Source organism: Chiloscyllium plagiosum, chromosome 29 (assembly GCF_004010195.1).
Source record: "Chiloscyllium plagiosum isolate BGI_BamShark_2017 chromosome 29, ASM401019v2, whole genome shotgun sequence".
NCBI lineage: Eukaryota > Metazoa > Chordata > Chondrichthyes > Orectolobiformes > Hemiscylliidae > Chiloscyllium > Chiloscyllium plagiosum.
The window spans coordinates 22,956,009-22,981,677 of record NC_057738.1 but is presented as its reverse complement, the minus strand read 5'-3'; the positions used below and the strand labels follow the sequence as shown (position 1 = coordinate 22,981,677).

General features: G+C 38.5%; 1 protein-coding gene across 1 annotated transcript in view; it reads right to left on the bottom strand.

Annotated features, from left to right (window-relative positions):
- Positions 1-357: 357 nt before the first annotated feature.
- Positions 358-25,669, bottom strand: part of mturn (maturin, neural progenitor differentiation regulator homolog (Xenopus)) — a 30,382-nt gene continuing 5,070 nt past the window's right edge. The window contains exons 2-3 of the mRNA XM_043719276.1: positions 9,130-9,252; positions 358-2,954 (exon numbers count right to left, since the gene is read on the bottom strand). Of these exons, the coding sequence (XP_043575211.1) occupies positions 2,844-2,954; positions 9,130-9,252 (234 nt within the window). The 3' untranslated portion in view covers positions 358-2,843. The remainder of the gene's footprint in view (positions 2,955-9,129; positions 9,253-25,669) is intronic.

The following is a 25,669-nucleotide window of genomic DNA, read 5'->3' as shown; positions in this document are numbered from 1 at the left end:
AAATATTTTAATGGATGTGGATACTCACCATTAGTAACATTAGTAAAGTAGCCCAGAATGAAGGAGACTGAAGATAACAGATAATTCAGAGACTTGGTACTTAAAACCAGCTTTGCCAATAACTATTTGTAAGAACACAGCAAAAAGAAAAGTCTATTAAAAATTCACTAAAAAGCCACAACCAACCACAGATTCAATCAAATTCCAGTAGTTTCAGGTAAGGGAAAATATGGGAAGGGGGAAAGGACGTTAGGATAGGAATGAACAATTTGTCTGCGTAAAGGCAGAAGATTAAATAGAAATTCTTCAGCCTTCACAGTTACAGATCTGTAAAACAGGCGATATGAAAAAAATCAGTTGGCACAAATATTAATTTATTTTGATGTATAAGTTTATATATAAACATGACACCCAAGTAGGAATCGAATAGGGTTAGACAGAATACAGACATGGAATGTGGTTCTAGAAACTCCGAAAAGATGACTACACAGAGTGAGAAAAGGCAGCGTGCATGGTTAAGGTCATTCTCTTATGCTCAATGTACCTGTATTGAGTAGAACAACTAGTTAGATGGACTAGGCAAAGAACATGACTTTAATGTGCGTATATTCCACTCAATTGTTTCTATAACAGTATTTTGAGTTGTCAGTTCATTATATCGAAGATTTATTCAACTCAAAATCAAAAGGGGTGGTCTAAGCTTGTCACTGTTTTGCAGCTGTTCACTTGAGAAGACACCTTTGATATTAAAGGAACATCGATAGCAATGTTTAAATAATTTATTTCCAGCTTGTTTAGTGTTAAGCATATTAAAGTACAATATCCTTTTGTTCACCTATCCAAAATCCCTTTCATAACTGTTAAAAACAAATAAACACATTTGCTTTACACATTCAGTCTAAATGCACAAAAGTAATGCTCTTAAATCAATCCAAAAGGAGAGAGAACCAAGTTCTGTAATACTTTATCTTTTATTAAATCTAGTTTTTAAAAAAATGAGGCAAGTTAATGCTGGAGAATTCTGTCTGTGCAATTTGTTTTTAAACCGATTTCTAAATCCAGACTGCTAGGTCAACAAAAGCATTGAGGTATCTATAAATGAAGTGCTGTAGGTTGTAACAAAGCATTGCATCAACAATAAAGTTATTTTTATAAACTACCAAACTTAAAATAATACCTCCTGTGTCAACCAGCCATGCATTTAAAAGAAAGGCAATTTGATGGCTGTTCACAGGATGTTTCTTCCCTCCTTCAGGATCAACAAAATTAGACACTCACGTAGCATATTAAAACACTGGATACTGTTCACACAAAGTACAGACCAAGCTTTTACTTTGATTATCTGTACAGTATATATACTGTAGAATAGAATATTTACATTTACACTCTTGTCTATGGCCTTAACTTACCAAAGTCAATAAAGGAACAGACTCTCCAACCCCAAGCAATGTTCAAACCTGCTCCAAATTAGCAGCTCAGTAGAAGGCATTTTAAAACACTAAGATTTTATGCAACCTTAAATGTCCTATGATTACACAAGGCATTCTATTTTACAGTATACACACAGATATAATACAAGAGAGATCCACAGGCCAGGTACAGTACAAATTACCACTTACAACATTTTGAATAACCAACCCATTATTCAATGAGTATTACATTTTAAAAATTCTTTCAGATGCACATGACTAATTCCACCCTTACACTCCCCCACTAAAAGCAAGTTTACAGCTCCTTCCAGTAATGCACACTAACAGAGAGCTAAAGTCTGTGCTTTCCTGATCTACAACTGGGAATGTTATAACTGGAAATGTTTTGTCTAAGATGCATAGGATGTAATCAGTAAAGTAGCCAACAGACTGTAGTGCATTAAAAGCCAAGCAATAATTAATGCAGTACAGTAAACAGTATCTGCAGTACATACAGCAGTAGCAGAAAACAGTATTTAATGTCCTCAAGCATCTACACAACAGCACATTCCTTTGATTTTACAATGTAACAAGCTGATGCAAGCAGATGTCAGCTTAATTCAGTGTTGCATTTCATTTAGTATCGCAAGGATATTTTGAGTGAAGTAATCACTGTAAAACTACCTGATAGAACTTAAAAAGTAAAATCTGCACTAAAAACAGTTGCCCTACAGGCTCACCACAAAAGTTGTAAATTGTTGGACAACTTCAGTTAAATACCCACAATCAATATTCTTTAAAAATATTTAATAAAGCTAGATATTTGAAAATGAAATGACACCAAAATAAATGGAAGGTTACGGAAACAGGGTTAGATGAAGTTGAGTGGCAGAATGCCAGTACAGGGCAAAAACCTCAGCACAAATCAATTAGGCTGAACGGCCTGTTCTTGTGCTCTAACATCTATGTGATTTTACTGATCAACCTAATATGAGGTTTTCCAGTGAATAATCCTAAAAATAATTTGAAAATATTTTAGTAGGTCCATCACTGAAGTATGGCTCAAAACCCATTTTAATTGAAATTCTGATTGCATCAATTTCTTTTTAAACCATACTTTAAGGAAAAGCCCAACTTAAACAATCTGAAATTAATGCAGCCTTACATATTCAAACAGGCCAATCCAATTAATGGACTTTCCCCTCAAAAAAACTTTTAATATATGTACATAGCCTGATAAACTTTCACACCTCCTTACAGTTTGACAAAATGAAGAACAGTTAAATGACACAGAACAAACTAGATAATGTTTAGGAATGCTGATTCAAACTTGATACAAATAAGGATTATTCAGATTGTTGGAAGGGAACTGTGAATATGGGACATCCATCAATAAAATAAAAATTTCACACAATCCGACTTTTCTCTGCACGTTTACTGCTGACTGACACTCATATGCTGACTGTCTGCTTCAGGCTCCTCCTCTTCAACATCAGCATTGTAATCTTCAAATGCATCATCATCTACATCAGGAAGTCCCAGCAACTGTGTGCACAAAATGCTGAGTTAGTCACTGCAATCATCAAAATTAAAATGAATGAAATAGAAAATTCAACATAAGTTGAACCTGCCCCATCTCGAAATACACAATTTAAAAAGCAGAACGAAGGAGCTTGTAATTCGTAGGAGCAGTTACCAAATAGAGCACTTCGTAAAAGCATGCGATATACACCTAACATATTCACAATGGTCTCATAACTGTAGAATGTGTCTTGAATTCAGAGACATGGATGTAATATGGAATGTAAAATTTATTTCATTTACGTAAATGAAGTTTTCAAATAAGAGCAATTTTCCCGACAAATCAAGTGTGAGAAGGAAGAGCTCCAGCTATGCACCTGGATTCAGCGCTGGTAACAGCCAGCTATAATTATTGCAACTCGCATCATAATTACTGAATTTTCTGCAGTGTCAGCACTGCAAACAAAGTACACACACTGTTCAGCTAAAGCAAAATAAAAGGCAAACCCAAGTGTTCAATGATCGACCCATTACCCTGACAACCACTTACGCATGTTGACCCAACTATTCCACAGTTCTAATGCTCATTTAGAGCAAAAAACCACTGACTTTATCTTGTTGCAATGTAGTAATCTTGATCACCACATTTAGCCTATCAGGCCAGAACCATCCTGAACCAGATGGTAAACCCTCAAATATATTTCAAACTGTAGAACTTACCCATTACATTAGCAATATAGTGTGGATAAGTCCTTTTCTGGAGGTGGCTTGCCAATTACTAAGTTATAACTTAAGATGTGACAACATATAACAAAATCCGACAGTAGATCAAATGCCAAAAGTTCGCTTTCTTTTTAAAAAGAGACTTAAGATTATGCAAACTGGAGAAGGGGTGGGGGCAAGTGTGAATGGCTGTAGAGGGAGGAAAATTAAGCAAGGTTCCGGTTCTTGCATGTTGAGTGTCCAATGGAAATCAACTTCTTCAGCACCTTAAGGCAAGAGTGGAAGTGGTGTTTCCCCTCAGACCACTGCACTGAGCAAACAAGGGAATTGTGAAAAAACAAAAACTGCTGGTAAAACTCAGCAACCAGTAGCATTTGTAGAGAGAAAACAGAATTAACGTTTCAGGTCCAGTAACCATTCTTCAAAACTGGGAATTGTGATATTTGTTTTGATCCAATGTTTTTTGATAAGTTAAAAGTATCATAGTGGTAGCATCCAAGTTCAAGTTCCACCTGTCTTGGAGGTGCTTCATTTAACATGTCTAAAATGTTAAGTGATTTTCTTTTTACAGAATTAGTTCATCTGTTTTCTTTTATTCCCACAATTTCTGGTAAATGGTACAGCACTTACTAAGAATACTTTTGTCAGTTTTCTTATATGCTCCAACATATTGACTATCTTCTAGTTGAGCCAAAGTCATTTTGTTTTAAAGTTTAAATGTTTAAGCTTGACAGTTTCTCATTCAATTCTTTCCTTGGAGTCAGACAGCAGAATCTCATGAACTCCGTTCCTAATTTGAGAGGCAGCTGCAACTATTTTCCAACTAACTCAAAACATTGCATATTGATTTAGTGTCTTTAATGGATTAAAACGTCTCAAGATCCCTCACAGGAGTGTTAAAATAAAATCTGGCATTAAGTTACATAAGGTGATGTTAGGGCAAATGATCTAATGCTTGAACATAAAGATAGGTTTCAATCAATATCCTTGTGCACAAAACAGAGGGAGGCAGAAGCACAGATTCAGATGAAGTTATGCAGCCAGAAAAAAGGTGGTACTGTTGGCACAAGCGTATGGTTAGATCTACATCTTGGTACTAAACTTAACAGCAAGATTGCAAACAGTCAGGATTAATCACAAGGAGTAGCCAAGGAAAGGAATTTGTAGTGGGGACCAAAGTCAAAAGACTGCAATATGTAATTAAAGAAAATTTCTGCTCATGCAGTTCTGAATGCTGGACAAACAATCTGATAACTTAACAGTGAAAGAACTGAGAGGGGCTTGGGAAACTAGAATTGCATGCAGTATTCCAAAGTGACCTAACTAATGTCCTGTACAGCTGCAACATGATCTCCCAACTGCTATACTCAGTACATTGACCAATAAACGTAAGCAAACCAAAAGCCTTCTAACACTATCCTATCTACCTGCAACTCCACTTTCAAGGAACTATGAATTTGCACTACAAGGTCTCTTTGTTTGGCAACACTCCATTAAGTGTCTAAGTCCTGCTGTGATTTGCCCTTCCAAAATGCAGCATCTCATATTTATCTAAATTAAACTCTGTCTGCAAATCCTTAGCCAATTTGCCCATCTATCAAGATCCTGTTGTGCTCTAATATAAGCTTCTTCGCTGTCCACTACCGTCCAACTTTGGTGTCATCTGCAAATTTACTAACCCTCCCTCTTATGTTCATCCAAATCAGTTGTATAAATGATGAGAAACAGTGGACCCAGCACCAACCCTTGTGGCACACTGCTAGTCACAAGCCTCCAGTTTGAAAAGCAACCTCCACCATCACCCCATCTTCTATCTTCAAGCCAGTTCAGTATCCAGATGGCTAGTTCTCCCTATACTCCCTGTGGATAAAGTGAGGACTGCTGATGCTGGAGAGTCAGAGTCAAAGAGTGTGGTGCTGGAAAAGCAGAGCCAGTCAAGCAGCATCTGAGAAGCAAGAGAGTCAATGTTTTGGGCATAAGCCAGTCATCAGGAATCGGAGTGGGAGGGGGAAATGGTCATTGATGGATGCAGGTGGAATATCACTGGGATAGGTCGGTGGGAAGGGTGAAGCGAATGGGTGGGAAGGAAGATGGACAGGTCAAGAGGACAGTGCTGAGTTGTAGGGTTGGATCTGGGATGAAGTGGAGAGATAGGAGATTTGGAAACTGGCAAAGTCAATGTTGATGCCATGCGGTTGTCAGATCCCAAAGGTGGAAGATGAGGAAGTACTCCTCTCGCTGATGGATGGCTTTGATTTGGCAGTGGAAGAAGCCCAAAATTTGCATGTCCTTGGAGGAGTATGAGGAGGGAGTTGAAGTAGTTGTGGGCAGTTGTGTCGTTTGGTGCGTGAGGACCAGCGATGTTCCCTAAAGTTCTCCACGAGTGATAATCTCTTTCTTATTTCTCAGTTCCACCCAAATCATTTTCCTTGATGCATTCTCAGGAACATCCTCCCTACATACAGCTGTAATGGTATTCCTAATCAAAAACACACTACCCTTCCTCTCTTAACGCCCTTTCTGTCCTTCTTATAGCCTCTATACCCTGGAACATTAAACTGCCAGTCCTATCTATCTCTGAACCACGTCTGTAATTGCTATGATATCCCAGTCCCATGTCCCTAACCATGCCCAGAGCTCACTTGCCTTACCTGTTAGGCCCCTTGCAGTGAAATAAATGTAGTTTAATTGATCAGTCCTACCTTGTTCTCCACTTTGTTCCTGCCTGCCCTGAATGTTTGACTTGCTCCTTTTCCCAACTATACCAGTCTCAGACTGTTCTCTTTCCTCACTGTGTCCCTGGATCCCCCTTCTCCCGTCACCGTACTAATTTAATTCCTCCCAAGCAGATCCAGCAAATCTCCCCACCAGTATATTAGTCCCCTTCCAATTCAGGTGCAATCCGTGCTCCTTATCCAAGTCACTTCTACTCCAGAAGAGATTCCAATGATCCTAAAATATGAATCCTTCTCCCCTGCATCAGCTCCTCAGCAACGGATTCATCTGCTCTATCCTCACGAGCTCAAGTACTCCAGAAATTACTACCCTCGAAGACATCCTTTTTAAAATTCCTGCCTAATTTCCTATATTCTCTCCTCAGAATCTCACCCTTTACTCTTACTATGTTATTAGTTCCAATGACCTCCTGCTGGTCCCTCATCCCTTTGAGAATATTCTGCACCCTCTCTGAGATATCCATGATCCTGGCAACAGGGAGGCAACACACCATTCTGATGTCTCACTGCCAGCTGCAGAAACATCTGTCCGTGCCTCTGACTAGACAATTCCCTATCACAACCAATTACTTCGAACCTTACATACCCTTCATTACATTAGAGCCAGTCTCGGTACCAGAAACCTGGCTGTCAGTGCTACAGTCCCCTGAGAGTCCATCACCCACTAAGTTTTCCAAAACAGCATACTTGCTTGGGATGGGGATAGCCACAGGAGACTCCTACATTATACCTGCCTCCTTCTCCTATCTTTCCTGGAGGTAACCGATCTGCCAGACTGGAGCTTTAGGGGTTATCTTCCTTCCCACAACTGCCATCCATCACTTCCCCTAGCTCCTGTAAATTCTTCATTGCCTCTAAGTGCCGCTCTAACCAATCCATGCAATCCAATGGGATTCACAATCAAACATATTTCCTGCAGATATAATCATCAGTAACATGGAAACTCTCTCTAATTTCTCGTGACTGACAAGGAAGAGCACATTACTCCACTAAAGGCCATCTCTGCATCTTTACAGTTTACAGATCCTGAAAACAGCAGTTTTACTGCTCTACAAAACACTGCTCCAGGCTAACTTAGTACCTATGTTTTATATTTTTGAAAGTTTAATCAAGAGACAGATCTCAATAAAACATATAATCACACACTACTCACAATTGTAGATTTATAAAAAGAAAAGTTGATCAGTTCGCAAATATAACAAATTTTAGTTTGAAACCAGCTAAAAACCACTCATTTGCAGTATCCATTCCTGTTTGGTCATTATGTGGACTCCGTTATGAGCACAATCTGCTAGCAACAACATACTGTCTGCTTAAAAATACAATCCCAAAAATGCATTTCTGAGGTGAAAAACAGATGCTGACTCCAGATATAGCACTAACCAGGTATGTACTAGATGAAACTTGGGGAATCTATTCAGAGACAGCTAAACAGACATATAGACTTAAACATGCATTTTGGTGTCAAAAACACCTTATACATTAATATCTACATATTTTAAATATGAAGTGTTTTGCAAAAACATTGTATGTCTTGCACTGTAATGGCTGACCCTTTGGGTTTAACAGAAATTGTGCCAAGTCAGCTAATTTCCCTTGCTTAAAGAGTAAGTATAAAAATATCAGAATTCAACATTTCAAAAAATGAACCTGATGGAGATTTCCTAATCTATTTAGAATTGCTGAAAATTCTATTGTACTTATGGTTTAAAAAGTACCACGAAAAGAACAGTATTTACGCTGTTTACAGCAGTTTCGGTGCTGTACATCTCTATATAACTCTATAAGACACAGTGGTCATTGCTCAATTATCTAGTGCAATCACACCAATTATAAATTGAAGAAATGAGGAAACCTTTTCACCAGAGGTAAAGTCATAATTGTTTGCAATACACAAAAGGATATGTTTCTCCCTTCTCTTGAAAATTGACAGCTCCCCAATCCTCCAACAAAGAGGAAGATTCAGGAATAGCAAGAAGTCCAGGAGACAAGAAATGCAGTTGGCAAATACAGATGAGGATTATCAGTGCTAGTAAACTGAACAATGTTCATTTCAGGCATTAATATTATCAGCAAGCATTACTTTGCCCAACAACACATTTCAACTTCAAAGGTTTCTTGCATTCTATCATCAAACCATTTTCTCCCCCAATTCAAAAACTAATTATGCTCATTTGAAAGATTAACCTTTAAATTACAGACGTCCATTCACAGGTCTCACATTAATGTGGAGAAAACAACTGACTTTACAATATCTGAAACACTTGTTTCTTCTTCCACAAGTACTGCCTATTACACTGATTATTGCTAGTATTTCCCATTTCTCTTTCAGGTTTTTTTTAGCAACTGCATAAATTTGATTTTAAGTACTTGGTTAATTCTGGTCAAATTAATTTCCCATGTCCCTTAAAGTACTGTCTGGATTAGCTTCAACCCCAAAATAAGTGAAAGGCTTCAGTGTAAATCTACTGTAACAACCTGCTAAATATCAATTAGGGTTGTTCAATAATTATAGTGAAAGAACCATTTCAATAATGAACAATTGATGATAAAAGCAAAGATGGGGATGTAAGAAATAGTCTGCCGAAAACAAATTCCTTTTAAACAACTATCAGGCACAAAGCTAAAAACTATTTATTTCCATCTATACACAGTTTACGTAAAATATGAATAATTAAGATAATATTTTGTTCAAATAGTTAATTCCAGATTTTCTTTTGAAGAATAATTTGTGCACTTACAGGTTTAAATGATTTAAACACTTTTTCCAGTACTTCAGAGAGAGTCTTCTTTCCACAGGATAAGATGTATTCTTGTACCAATTGTAGGAATGGTAGGCAGTCTTCACTTTCACTCCATACATGCTGAACAGACAGAATTACGGGTGGGAGAAAAGCATACATTTAAAAAAAAAGCTCAACAGTTTAACAATATAAATATATGCACAATTATGTATTTTTCAAAAAGGTACTTGGAATATCTAGTTCAATGGCTGTGCAAGATTAACGTACTATAAATAACCTCATGAAATTGCCAGAACCTGAACTGGATTAGCCATAGAAATAGAGTGAAGGGGCAGGTCAGATACCAGTGTAGTGGGATACTCACTTGCTTAAATGAGTGCAGGTCCTTCACAAGAAGTTTCAAAGCAACCAAGATAATGAAGTTCAATTGATTTGCACCACATCTACTAACATTCATTCCCTCTACCCCGACACTCAGTAGCAGTAGTGTACACCATATGTAAGATGCACTGCAGAAATTCAGAACGATAAGGGAGTCGGATATGAGAGAACACCAGAAGTTGCAAGTTCCCCTCAAAACCATTCCTGATTTGGAAATATATTGCTGTTCCTTTACAATTATTGGGACAAAGTCCCAGAATTCCCTTCCTAACAGCACTGTGGATCTATATATAGCACATGGACCATGGTGGCTCAGGAAGGCAGCTCATCGCCACTTTCTCAAGGGTAACTAGGGACAGACAACAGATATCACTGACTGTGCCAGCATTTACGTCCAACAAGTGAATAAAATCATACCAAATCTATTGATATCTGCTAGTATAGGTTTATTATATGCCATTTATATTCTTCTGTGTTTTCTTTTAATTTCAGAGTGCATTGTCGTAAGCTTTGGGCTCCAGATTCCCAACGAAACACTTGTTTTAAGTTTACATATTTGTACCAAGTTGAATCCAGTGTGATTGATATAAGTTTAAAAGAAATGATGGCATATCTTCTGATACAGAAGTCATAATAATCAGAGAACGCACATTTTATTAAGAGCAGGAATTTTTAAGCTATGGATTGTACAATGCATTATTTTATGAGTGCCCAACCAAGAATTGTAGTCTAGAGCCATAGAATCATCTGGATGGGTGTATGAATAGGAAGGGTTGAGAGAGATATAGACCAAGTGCCAGTAAATGGGATTAGATTAGTTTAGGATATCTGGTTGTCATGGACGAGTTGGACCTAAGCATCTGTTTCTGTGCTGTACATCTCTATGACTAAGTGTGTCACAATAACTTCCTAATGTCAAAGTTGAAAAATGCTTAAAGTTGAGAAATGTTTGAAGTTTGCTATGAATTTATTACAGAACTGTTTATCTTATTCAAAGTTTTAATGCATTACTCCCAGTAAGTGCTAAGTGCTAAATTTTCAATTAAAAAACTCTCTATTACTGCAACTGAAATCACTCAGTATTGTAGGTGAGTTCCTGTCTGCATCAGCCTACTATACCAACAACAGATATACTTAGATATTACAAAGTGCTCTACCTAGCAAAGGTGACACAAACAACCTTATTTTATTGCTAAAGTATACTATATTTAAGTATACTATATAAAGTATACATTTATTTAAATCCACAAAGAAATAGCTCAACCTTGTGGTAGTAAATTTAATTTAGTACAAACAATCTAAATAGAGGTCAAATTTTGAGAAGAGAGAGTTAATGCTATTAAAAGAGGTTTTTGCCATTTGAAATCCTGGTCCAGTAAGGTACTTTGCATTTTGGGGTAGTTTCTTTCCTTCGGTCTCTCTTCTCCTCCACCCAAAATCATGCTGTATCTTACATAAGCAACAGCAGAAAGTAGATATTTTAACCCTAGTCTTTCAGCTACTGAGAGGGGTTGCAAAGGCAAGATTAAAGCACAAGTCTTTCAAATGTGCTGTAGGAACAAGTATACTGACCTCTTTACCTAAATACATCCATTTGTAACAAGATGGATGAATTGATAACACACCAAAAATGAGCATGGTATGACTGCAAACATGTCCATGTAATGGACAACTGGCCACAGCTGGAACCTGAACATTCAAGGATATGTGACATTTTACAAGAGACAGGAAGAAAGGAAAATGAGTTTGTGTAGCTCTGTTAATCAAGAATGACATCAGTACAAAAGGACATGGCTTGGTAGATCAAAACATAGATACAATTTGGGTTAAGATAGGAAATAGCAAAATGAAAGTGCCTGGCAAGAGTTGCTTATTGTCCAGCTGAAGTTGCAACACTAAGATAGAATAAATATCAATAAATAATAGGAGCTTACAAGAAAGGTATTACATTAATCTTGGGAAATTTCAACTTTTATATATAGAGTCATTCCACCGCATCTGTGTGGGCTCCAATCCTGAGAACCCCGACAAATGATGAAATTTGCGAGTGTAGAGCTCATTTAAAGTAGGTTAAAAATCAGGGATATAAGATTTTTGTTGCTACTTATTTTTGGCTTGGATAGGTGAATTCGCGGTTCATGATTTCACAGATGTAGAAGATTTATTCCAGATCAAACAAATTAAATTGACAAAGGTAGTTTGATGGATGAATTTGTTTAGCGCATTCAGGCAGTTTCTGCGAATATCATGTTCTGGAACCAACCAAGGAACTGGTTATTTTATGCTTAGCAATGTGTAATGAGAAAGGATTGATTAATTAATTACCTCAAGGTAAAAAGGATCTTCTAAATAAAGGATGATCAGAACACGATAGAATTTCACATTCAGTTCAAGGCTGTGGAATTTGCATCATAAACTAGTACTGTAACAACCCTAAAAAAAAAGGTATAAAGACAGCTGGATAGTGACTGGGAAAATAGGTTAAAAGGCAAGATGGCAGAGAAGCAGTTGCTGACTTTTAAGAAAATATTTCATAGCTCTCAAAAATAAACAAACTATGAGAAATAATGAGTTCATGAGAAGGCTGCACCATCCTTGGCTAACTCTGGCCTACGGATGGTATCAAATTGAAAGAAAAGAGTTCAATACTACAAAAATTAGTTGTGGACCAGAAGATTTGGATAGTTTTAGAAATTAGCAAAGGAAAATTAAAAAAAAACCTTCAGTACAAAAGTTGGGGCTGGGATCCCAAATGGGTTTGTGAGCTCAGAGGTAGCAATGACTTATCACCTTCACTGCACTCATACATCTGCTCTTCATTCCCAGCACCACTCATCAATCACCACAATTTTCACACCTTGAAATAGGGCTAGTGGGAAATAGTTTGGGAAGAGGCTGCAGAGATGATGGATGCATTGGTTATAATCTTCCAAAATTCTCTAGAATTCTGGAATTGTTTCTGCAGATTAAAAAGCCTCAAAATGTAACACCACTATTCAAGAAAAGGGGGGAAAAAGCAGCAAGCTATAAGCCAATTGGTCTAACATCTACCACGTGGCAAATGCTACAAACCTTTATTTAGGAGTAGAATTACTTTCTAAATGTTCAATCAAGCAGAGCCAAAATGGTTTATGGAGAGGCAGTTGTGTTTAACTGATTTATTACATTGCTTGGAGAATGTAACAAGTAGAGTGGCTAAAGATTAATTAGATGTAGTGTATTTGGATTTCTAAATAGCATTTGGTAAGGAGCCATAAAGAAAGCATAAGAGTTCATAGTTTTGGGGGTGATATATTAACACAGACAGAGCATTAGTTAACTAACAAGAAGCACATTAGCAAACTAACGCGCGAGTGTCAAAGGAATCAGTGCTAGGGCCGCAGCTATTTCTGATCTATTAAAAGGACTGGTTGAAGGGGCTGACTATAATGTTGCCAAATTTGCTGCTTATACAAAAACATGCAAGAAAGAAAGTTGTGAGGAGTGTGCAAAGGGAAAAAGATAGGATAATTGAGTAAAAGATTTAGTAAATGCAGCTTAATGTAAAATTGTCCATTTATATAAGAATAGAAAAACAGATAATTTAAAATGGAGATAGACTGTAGAAACTTGCATTACTGAGGGATCTGGTGTCCTTAATGGCAAATTGAATGCTGTGTTTTTTTAATACTTCATTCCCTTTATAACAAAAGGGAAGACAGATTATAACTATGCAGTGGGTTGATGAGACTGCACTTCAGATGCAATTTTGATATCCTTATTTAAAAGGATAGAAAAGGAGCTCATGGAATGCTTGCAAGGCTGATTGCTAGGAGGATAGGAGTTGTCTCATGATGAAAAGTCTAAACTTATTGAAGTTTAAAAGAATTAACAGCAGCTTTATCGAAAAATGCAATCCTCTTAAGAGGGTTGATCGGACAGATTGTTTCCTCTCTTGAAGGAATAGAGAACTTGGGGACACAAAGGGGTGTCCCATAAGTCAGGGATTGAATAATGTCTTCTCTCAATGGGTCATTAATCTTTGGAGTTATAGATGAGTGTATGCTGGGTAACTGAATATATTTAAAAGGCAGAGCTAGATAGATTTTTGAAGGGACAACATTAAGGGTCACAGAGGACAGCCAAGTGAAGTTAAAGCCACCGTCAGATCAATTATGTGGTGATTGAATGGCCAAGTCATCCGAAAGAACTGAATGAACTACTCCAGATCTTATTTTACAGTAACATTATAAACGAGAAGATCCCATGGCCTATTCTTAGACAATCACAACATCTAAATTTACTTCAAAAGTAAATATTGAACAAGAAATGGAAATCCACAGTGGCCATTTTTTAAAGTTTAGAAAGGAGGCTCAAGCCATTTTAATCTCAAACAGCTAATTAAGTGCAAGTATTATCTTGCAGAGTTATTTGGTAATTGGTAAATTGTAAATTGTGACATTTTGAGAACTCATATTTTACCAGTTTTAAAAAGTTACCCACTTTAACTGTACAGAAACAAACTTTGGATGAAAACACCTGGACTGAAAGGAGTGTACACTTTTCCCCCATTCCTTAAACTCAGAAATGATGTGTTATGTTTGCATAGGGTTTAAGTAGTTCTAAATAGCCATCCAACAGCTCCTCCAAGTAGGAATTCTTCATACGATCAGGAAGCTAATGAGCTATTTGACTGCATTATAAAGCCTATCCTTATGCTCAAAGATTTCTAGCAAGGATCATGTTGATATCACAAACATGCACATGGTATTTTCTATTCCTTTCTATTCTTCCACACAATCACTATCCGAACCAACAATTATGACGTACCATATGTTTGGTATGGTTTGCTATTATACATGCAGTGTGTTAGCCAAATGAATCAATTTGCAGCTTCAGATCTGAATATAAGCTCTGAAAATGTGTTGCTGGAAAAGCGCAGCAGGTCAGGCAGCATCCAGGGAACAGGAGAATCGACGTTTCGGGCATAAGCCCTTCTTCAGGAACGTCGATTCTCCTGTTCCCTGGATGCTGCCTGACCTGCTGCGCTTTTCCAGCAACACATTTTCAGCTCTGATCTCCAGCATCTGCAGACCTCACTATCTCCTCAAAGATCTGAATATAAAGCCATGGGCATAAAATTTAATTCTAAAGTGGTTGCAAACCAGGCAGAAACAAATCAGCCACTCTGTACATCCCACCCAACTTTCCTTTCCCCTTGATCTGGTCAGCTACTGAAAACATTAGATGTTATTTTAGGTCAGAGAAAGAGAATGAGGTAAAAACTATGGAGTGAGACCAAAATATCAATGAGAGATCTGTATTTACTGAGAAAATCGACACCTTAGTGTGGTCCTTTGCAGAAAGTGAATTCACTGTGACTCAGCAGCTGATATGCTAACAATGGCAGAAACACAATGAAAGAGAGAAAAAAAATCCCAGGGTGAGTTAGAAAATAAAACAACATAGTTTTTTTTTAAAAAGAAATGTCATGCACATGGCTCCAGAGAGTAGATACATTCAATTTTTTTTTTGGGGGGTGTCGGTTACAGCACACTAATCCAACAACCAGATTTATATTCTGAGGAAAGGGGTTTAAATGCCAACAGGGTAACAGGAGGAATTTAAATCCAATGAAATCAATTTGGAATATAAACGATACTCTCAGAAATGGTGACTATGGCGGTTATCATCAATTACTCTTTTAAAAAAAAACCTGGTTCACTAAAGCTCTTTAGCAAATCGGAGATCCTTACCCTATCTAGCCTATATGCGAGTCCAAACCGACAACAATGCGGATGACGCTTAATTGCTCTCTGTAATTGCCTAGTTATTTAAGGGCAACTCAGGATGAACTACAATGCTGGCCTTGACAGCAAAACCCACACTGCACGAAAGAATAAAAAAAATTACACTATACAAGGAAACAAATGAACTTCACCAACTTACATCTTTAGAGCACTTCATGCAAGTTTTATGGATAACAAATCAGTATTTCATGAAGATCTAGGATTTTGGGAATACATTGGAAATTAAGGTCCAGATATTCCAAGTAGCAACAATATCAGCGTCAGATTGTCATTCCACTCTAACATAATGTCATTAGTCAGAGTTCTGCATTGCCCTGACTGACAATTCCAATCCCAGCTCCTTCAGAAATGTGAAGCATATCTGAAACCCAATAGTATCCTTGTGGTACCGAATAGGGTAGTGAAGTCCAACTTCACCCCTTTTTCACAGCAGCAGATGCTGTATTCTATATCAAATTTCCAGCCACTTTGACAGCTTCCGTGAAAGGCTAAGCATCTAGCTAAGTGTGAAGTTAGGGTGATGGTTGATTAAGGCACCCAAAAAGTTACAGAATGTGCAGGTAGGTCAGGACACTGGGCCCAATCATTTATTCTGGAGTGCATGAGTGGCCAGTTTAATACTCACCTAGAGTAGGACAATGGTTTCAATCTTCTACTTTTCCCAGATTATTAGCTTAACCTAAACAACCCTTCAAATCTCCAACTTTAACAGATTCTTTCAGAGTTCCAGATGTAGGAGAATTGCCCAATGAATCTTGAATTTCCCAAGCAATTCCCAAGGATATTTCTACATCTGAGATTCTGCATAGTCCTGACCTGCAACTCCAAGCCATGCTACTCCAGTGACTACCTAGCGATCAGAATATTTGGGTGTAAGAGTCTTGACCATGTTAACACAACCTCTTATTCTCACACACAAGGATATATTTATACAGTCATGCTCATTCATCCTCTGTGGCAGTACGGTGCTTTTTGGTAATATCACCTACAGATACAAAATCAACTTATAAATGTATGATATAGTGGTTTTAACTTCCTATGGCCTCTCAGAATAAAAATTAGAATGAAGTTTATTTTCACATCGACTCAACATGAGTGCAGTGAAAAGTTTACAATGTTGCCACCGATGGTGCCAACTTAAGTACAAAAATACCAAGGTACAGGATCTTAGAATAAATTAGAAAGACAAAGAAATAAAATATTCAGCACTACAGTCCTTCAAGCAGACCACCCTGGGCCACGTCACCAGGCTGCGTACAGGCCCTCACCTCTTGTTAAGACTGTTTGCTAACATACAGTGATGAAATAAGCTTGAAATTTCCCACATTTGGTTAAGAAAAAGAAGGAAGCATGTGTCAGATATAGAGAGGATAGATTGAGCGAATCCTTAGAAGAGTATAAAGACAGTATGAGCATACTTAAGAGGGAAATCAGGAGGGCAAAAAGGGGCCAGCAGATAGCTTTGGCAAACTGAGTTAATGTATTTGTAAAAACGCTTTGAATTCTCCTAAAGGACAAAAGGGTAACTAGAGAGTGAATAGGGCCCCTCAAAAGATCAGCAAGGAAGCCTTTGTGTAGAGTCGCGGGTGGTTAAAAAATGAGTATTTTTGCATCAGTGTTTACTGTGGGAAAGGACATGGAAGATGTATAATGTGGGGAAATAGATGATGACATCTTGAAAAATGTCCATATAACACAGGTAGTGGTGCTGGATGTCTTGAAATGCAAAGAAGTGAATAATTGCTGGGCCTCTTGCTGAGTTATTTGTATCATCGATAGTCACAGGTGAGGTGCCAGAAGACTGGAGGTTGGCTAACGTGGTGCCACTGTTTAAGAAGGGTGGTAAAGACAGGCCAGGGAACTACAGACCGGTGAGCCTGATGTCGGTAGTGGGCAAGGAGTTGGAGGGAATCCTGAGGGACAGGATGTACAGGTATTTGGAAAGGCAAGGAATATTACGGATAGTCAACATGGCTTCGTGCATGGGAAATCATGTCTCATGAACTTGATTGAATTTTTTGAAGATGTAACAAAGAGGACTGATGAGGGCAGAGGAGTAGACGTGATCTATTTGGACTTCAGTAAGACATTTGACAAGGTTATATCTCATGGAATGCAGGGAGAACTAACCATTTGGATACAGAACTGGCTGAAAGGTAGAAGACAGAGGGTGGTGGTGGAGGGTTGTTTTTCAGACTGGAGGCCTGTGACCAGTGGAGTGTCATAGGGATCGGTGCAGACCCACTACTTCTCATCATTTATATTAATGATTTGGATGTGAGCATAAGGAGGTACAGTTATTAAGTTTGCAGATGACACCAAAATTGGAGGTGTAGTGAACAGCAAAGAAGGCTATCTCAGATTATAACAGGATCTTGATCAGATGGGCCAATGAGCTGAGGAGTGGCAGATGGAGTTTAATTTAGATAAATGTGAGGTGCTGCATTTTGGGAAAGCAAATCTTAGCAGGACTTATACATTTAATGGTAAGGAGTTTTGTTGAACAAAGAGATCATGGAGCGCAGATTCATAGCTCCTGGAAAGTGGAGTTGCAGGTAGATAGGATAGCGAAGGCAGCATTTGGTATGCTTTCCTTTATTGGTCAGAGTGTTGAATACAGGAGTTAGGAGGTCATGTTGCGACTTTACAGGACAGTAGTTAGGCCACTTTTGTAATACTGCATGCAATTCCGGTCTCCTTCCTATTGCAAGGATGTTGTGAAACTTGAAAGAGTTCAGAAAACATTTACAAGGGTCTCCAGGGTTGGAGGATTTGAGCTGTAGCAAGAAGGTGAATAGGCTAAGGCTGTTTTCCCTGGAGTGTTGCAGGCTGATGGGTGACCTTATAGAGGTTTATCAAATCATATAAGGCATGGATAGGATAAATAGACAAAGTCTCTTCCCTGGGGTTGGGGAGTCCAGAACTGCAGGGCATAGGTTTAGGGTGAGAGGGGAAAGATATAAAAGGGACCTAAGGGGCAACTTTTTCCACACAGAGGGTGGTACATTATGGAAAGAGCTGCCAGAGGAAGTGTTGGAGGCTAATACAATTACAATATTTAAAAGACATCTGGATGGGTATATGAATAAGAAGGGTTTGAAGGGATATGGGCAGAGTGCTGGCAGGTTGGACTAGATTGGTTGGAATACCTGGTCGGCATGGACGTGTTGGACCAAAGGGTCTGTTTCCATGCTGCACATCTCTATGACTCTAGGAACAGTACACTTTCCTGAAGGATCTAAGAAAGTCCTTGATCTGTTTCCTCTGTCTCGCCCAGTAATGTTTACCATGAATGTACTCAGAGTAGAGAGCTGATTTTGAAAGTCTTTTGTCAAGCATGTAACTGACTGACCACAACCAATGCCTTGATACTAGGGGTGGGGGGGGGGGCTGAGAACAGGGATGAATAGTGGAGTGCCTATCCTGCCAATAGATTTCCAAGATTTTTCAGAGGCATTGCTGGCAATATTTCTATGAAATCAAGGTGTTGCTGTACATTGTCCGTGTCTCAAATGCATTAGGAGGGCAAGATCTGAGATTAAGGTGGTCAAGTCTACTAAACTCAGATATTCTGATGGCTACAAAACAGCAAAGCACACTGTTGCCCTGTGTTGAGTTTAGTGCCAGGTCTGAAGTCTGTTGTCGTCAAACATTCTGTCAAAGTATACACTGGCTTGCTCGAGATGATGTTAAATTTCATTATCATGTCTGACTTTGGTGAAAAGGAGGCTCCCAAAGCATCAGAATTGACCCACACTGTCCCTTACCAAACTTTGTTGGGTGGAGGGGCTGCGCTGTATAGCAGGAACAGATTGGTAGAGGACCTTCGCCTTTATGATGTTTAGCTTAAGGCCATTTCCCTGTGTGAATGCATCAACAATGGTTTGGAGCACGACTGCAGAGTGTGCATGTACCCGAACCTAATCTGAAATCTGCAGCTTGATGACAGGTGTTGGCTTGTCTTGGTTCTCAACTTGTGGTGAAATACATTGAACAATCCCCCACTATCCTGTAGATTAACTCCACTCCAGCAGGAAGCCTTTTGGAGATGGGGTGGGAGGTATTGTAGCAAGGAAGATGGAGAAGCACACTTGTGCAATGACACAGCCTTGCTCAAAGCCAGGTTTATACCCATACTGACTCTGTTGTAGATCCATTGGTAAGGATCATGGCTTGCACATCATGCAGCAGTGATGAATTTCTGCAGCACACAAAATTTTAGAATAAAACACAATCCCTTCAGGTTGATTCAGTTGAAGATCTCTGTAAAAATCAGAGAGAGCCAAGTACAGCTCTCTGGGCTTGTCTTGCTGTGATAATCATATCAACTGTGCTTCTTGACACATGGAATAAACATTACGACTCTTCAGTCATAAGAGGGACTTGATTGAAAAGGCCTCTTCCAATGACATTCCCTCTGATGGACAGCAGGGAAATCCCACTGTAGTTTCCACCAGTCAACCTGGTCTAATTTTTTCAAAATGTTCACAAGCACAGACTGTCAGATCTCCAGTCACATCCTCCTCATTCCAGATGAGAGACAGGGAGTCATGTATTTGTGCCAAAAGTGCTTCTCAAGTTCTTTTTTCACATTTCACATGGATTCCGTCAGCTGTTAGATGATCTTTTCAACCTTATGGAGTTAATACTGAGATGGTGCAGGTAAAACACAAAGGAACGAGGTCACGGACTGTCATGTCAAGAATCAAGTCTCAGTTGAGGAGATCTTCTCAGAACATCCTCCAGGAGCACTGACTGCTTCTCTGTCTTCTGAGTGCTACCACATTCTTAGCTCTCAATGGGGTAGATTGAGTGCTTTGGCAATAGACAGTTTGAAATATGAAGAATTCACTGATGGCATGGCTGTCAATGAATAGCTGGATTTCTTGTGCTCTTTCCAGCCATCATCTATTCTTTTGGTCACAGGTTTTTTGTTGGACATTAATTTTGTCTATTGACCTTTAGCTTGCATTTTGGCTATGCTTCCCATTCAAGAAATCCATGAGTTAGTGATTTAGTAGGTCCGGGATTTCATGGTTGTTCGTAACTAGTCTTGTTGTTTCCTTGTACAGAAACTAAGAGTCTCCTCTCAGGTGTTCTTTTAAATGGATACAAAAGCAGGCCAGACATGGGAGACGTTTTCTGGTCCCTGTTTGTGGAATGCTGCCAGGTTGACTGGGAAGCTAAATGTTTGCTAGATAAAGCAAAATCAATTACACTGAATACTGGCACCTTGTGCTTAAAAAAAGTTTGGGATTCAGCAAAATTGAATTTCAATAACACTGACAAGGAAACAAGCATCTTGCTCATTGGAATGTTTCTGAATTTGGTAGCTTTGGGGGCTCCAAGGTTTTGTGAACGGTTCCTGCAGAACAGACACTGACTTCTTCAAAACAAACACATTTGATTAATTATAAACTAACAAATCTCCTATGGTATAGCTTACAATGAAGTGCAGGGTTGATATCAATAGGGGTGTTACCTCACCTAGTATTAGTCAGGAAACAATTAGTAGTGTTATTTAACACAGATTTGAGAGCACTGAAAGGGACAAAGTAAAACTAGTACAGCGTCGTGCAATATTTCTTCCAGGCATTTGTGAAGGGATTGGTGAGGGATCTATTGTTTTACAAACACCAGAGCAAACATAAACATAGAAGTTAAAATGACCAGCTAACTAAACACGAACAGATACAGTGTAATTCAGTTAGTGGGTAACAATTGAGGATAAATAATCAAATCACTCAACTTTTGTTGTGGAAGTCACCAAATCCAAATTGACAAATTGCACAAAGCACACAATTTAATGATCTAAATACTGCAAATCTGTTCAAGCCACTACCCTTCAGGAAATCAAATCAGGATAAATATTCTCATTTTAAAAAGTCTACACACTGTTAGGAATTCCTGGACATCCTTCCGGAGCAAATTACTCTTGCTTCAAGCCGGAGACTCAGACTGAAAAATGGGCCCCAACTAAAATTACTCAATTGGGTTTTGTTGACCATTTCCTCTGCAACTGTACTAGTCGTGCAGATCAATATAATCCCTTTTTTATTCATTTCCAGCCACTGTGTCTGTCAAAGTTCAATTGAATGATCTGCTCCCCATGTTCATTTTCTTATTAAATTGTGTTCTCATCCTCCTCAGCCCTTTTCCTACATAGTACATGAACCTTGTCAACTGAAACCTCACCAACTAAGTTCAACACGAGGAACACCGCTGATGAACTACTCACCCTAAGTAACGTCCCTATGTACATCAACCCAACAAACAAGCATCAACTCCCCATTTTGTTAAAATGCACTGCTTAACCAACAAAGCGTTTAATATACTAACTGTGAAACTCACAAATCAGAACAAAGATGATCCTCAGGTTAATACAAGCACCCCTAAATACTAATGTCTCTCGCCATCTGCAACTAGCTATTCCATTTCCCCTTGAAACTTTTAATTTCCAAAAAAATCTGTTCCTTGCTCAGTGGGGTTTGGATGTTCACTTCCTTCAAGTAGTTCAGCATAAACTGCACACATTCTCTTTTTGCACAAATACTTGAGGACACAGAGTGAGCTTAAGAGTTTGCCACACCAAGCAGATGATGGGATACCGAGTTGTATCTTCAGATTATTTTATCCCAAAGAGTAATCATAATTCAATGCTGTAAAAGGTTTTGGACCTTTCATCACTTACTCAATGCACAAGCCTACTATACTATGACTCTATCTTCCATAGGGGATATCTTTTTCTCAAATCTTTGTACAGAGGATGTAAATAAGCTCAGCTTGTATATATTATCCATCACTAACTGTCCTCAAATAATCAATTTTCTTGAACTGCAGTCCACAGGGGATAAGCACACACACAACGCTTTGCAGAAGTTCCAAGTGAGGACTGTATTTGACACAGCGAAAATGTGCAAATGGCATGGTGCGCTCATGCGTGTGCTGTCGTGATACACAGCGCCACCTTTGTGCATTGATGACAGAGCAACTGAAGAGCATTCAATCATGCTGCTGATTTGTGCTTTCTGCAGTTAGCGAGCATGTTACTCACCAAGAACTCCTAGGGTCTGGCCAGTTCTGGTTGCTTTAGTATTTATATTGCTGGTCCAGTTCAGTTTCTGATCAGTACTATACCCTAGATATTGATGGTGACCATGGCATTGTGAATTTCAATCTCACCATCCTCTCATCTTTTTTGAGATGGTCATTGCCTAGCACTGTGACAAAATGTTGCTCACTACTTATCAGCCTCTAGTATGGATGGTGCAAAGCTTTTGTACCATATGGCCTTCAGTATCTGAGAAATTGTGAATGGTGCTAAGCATTGTGCAATCATCACAGAACATTCCCACTTCTGACTTTCGAGATGGAAGGAAGGTCATTAATAAAGCAATTGAGGTCAGTTTGTCATCGGACATTATTTGAAAGGACTCAAGCTCTTGTGGTACAGCGATAGTGTATCCAGCCCAGACCACAGAATACCCAGATTCAAGTCCCACCTGCTCCAGAGGTATATAATAACATTTCTAAACAGGGTGATTAAGAAATATCTAACCTGAGGAACTCCTGCAGCTATATCCATAACTATCTTCCTTTGGACTAAGTATGACTCCACCCAGTAGAGATTTCCCACTTGATTACCATTAACTTCAGTTTTTCTGGGGCTCCTTGATGCCATACTTGGTCGAATACTGCTTGATGCCAAGTCACTCCCACTCCTCATTAATCCTTTTGTCCATGTCTGGATCAAGGCAGTGATATACTGGATTGAATATTGATGTAAGCCAAGATGTCTACAAGTTAGCATTAAAATATAGAAAAGTGAGAGTGGATATCTGAAAAATCAATAATTCAGAAAAACCCTGAAAATCATAGAGTCAGATATTTACAGCATGGAAACAGGGTGATTCTGAATTATTACAGACGCATGAACTAGCAAAAAGGGTGTACATATCTTATCAAAACGTGGCAGTATTTTAAAGAACACATCCCAAATATAATTCCCTTAAATCTGTCCAAATTTATAAAGTTTCCACAAAAATAAAAAGAACAGTGATGCAGAGTGGGAAGTAAGTTGGATTTAACGTAATTTGGACCGGAGAAAATGGTCCATTACATCATGTCATATAAAAGAAAAAGAGATCAACTTTCTTTGTCAGGTGATCTCTTTCCCCATTTGGAACACAGCAGTTGGCCATTCAGTGCTCAAGCCTTCCCTGCCATTCTCAATCATGGACTAACGATCAAACTCAATGCCACCTCCCCACATCTCGATGTCAACAGGAATTCTAAATCCGTCAATCTCTGTCTTGAATTTACTTTAATGATGAGCTTCCACTTGAGGGTAGAGAATTCTAAAGGTCCACCAATTTTCAGGTGAAGACCGTCTTCCTCATTCAACTCCTAAATGACTAATAAATGTGAGAGAATACAGGCCAATTTGCCTCAATGTCTACTCACAAGACAGTTCCATCATCTTAGACATCAATGTGATGAACGTCCGTTACATTTACTCTATGGAAAGCATATCAATCCTTAGGCAAGGGGCAAGAATTGCACATAAAACCACAGGTACGGTGTCAATACAACTGAAGCAAGACTACTCTGTTCTGTACTGAAATCTCTCGCAATAAAGACTCACATACCATTTGCCTTCCGTATGCCCTGCTGCACCTACGTGCGGTTTTTGGTGACTTGTGAAATGGATACTAGGTCCCTTCAGACGTCAACACTTTCCGATCTCTCACCATTTAAGAAATGTTCCATTGTTTCATTGTGATTAATGGCATTGCATATATGGAGTTGAAATCAGGATGAACCAAGTTAGGAACTAGAAGATCAGAGATTATAGAACAGGCAAATGAATAAGTTCAGTTGCCCAAGAAATCATGAACAGAAATACAGTTCCAAGAGTTTGTTTCCTTAAGTGTTATTTGTATCAATTAAAATGTTTCTGATCCTGAAAAAGGTTTGTGATAATTATCATTTGCCAAAAATTCTAATTTGATGTCACTCAGCTACTCATTCACAAAAAAAAAGGGCTTGTGCTGGTATCTGTTAAAAAGTGTTTTATAAAACCCCAGAAACAAAATCTGCTACCTGGTTTGTGTACCAAGGATTCAATCATTGTCAGATTATACACAGAATTTGCAGACCACCAAAAACTATCACAAATTCATGAATGCCTACAACAGATGGTCATATCAAGTTTCTCCTGACCAACATAATATTTTTCACAGCTTAAAATAACATATATATGAATTATAATCGGTACCATGAAGGGATTTCAATCCCAGTTCTTTCAATCCCTCTAGAATTATTAATCCTAGATGATGATTCAAAAGGGCTCATAAAACCAGACTGAAATGACGACTCAGATGCGCTTATTTAAAATGAAAGTCAAGTTAAATGGTGCATTCTCTCATTGATGAGACATGACAGAAAACAACAAATTTAGGGCTAGACAGCCAACTCAAAACACAAAACAACCACAAAACACAGGAAGCAGTTGAAACACAGCATTGAATCTTTAAAGGGAAAAACTGACCATTAAACATTTGAGGCATAGGAATATACAAAGCTCTGAGGTTATTGTAATTCTGGAATTGGCACCAACACGGTAAACCAAATGGCATTCTTTGTTGTTGTTAAACTTTTAACAATTCCATGAAAATCACCTATGCACTTCCAACTTTTATTTTTGTTGATAATTCTGTGACCTAAAAATGGCTCTGAAAATCTTTTTAGAAACTCCATTACCCTGTTACTTGCACATAGCCTTCCCATTGCACATAGAGGCATGACATAATTGTGTTTCAGTGCATAGAACAAGTGTATACAGATGAAGTGCCCTTCAGTCATTGTAAAAACAGAACAGATAACCAGGGCAACTAAGAACATCTGTTTTACATAGTGCTCTTTTTAAAAAGCTACTTATCCCACCTGGAGTAAAATATTTTCCTTGAAACATGTTCAATATAGCTTTGTTGGCTGTTATTTTAAAACAACAAAAAAGACTTGCCCCTCTCCGTCACTGTGAGAACTAGTCAAATACCAATTAAGATTAGAATTTATTACCTAGAAAGTGACATAGTGTGCCTTATGTGAGCTCATCTACGTAAACATTACAACTAATTCAATACAATGAAATAAACCAGCAAGTTACATGAACACAATATCCTCAGCCTTTTTACAAAGGAATATGAAAAACAGCGAGCCAGGAAAGGTACACTAGGAGCACTAATCAAAGTCCCTGCCCAAGAGACTGAGCTGGTGGAGAAATTTAAAGAAGAGTACAGAGAGGTTTAGGTAGGGAATTCAAAAGAGAAGCAAATAAAACCAAAGTATCCGCGGGGGGGCGAGGG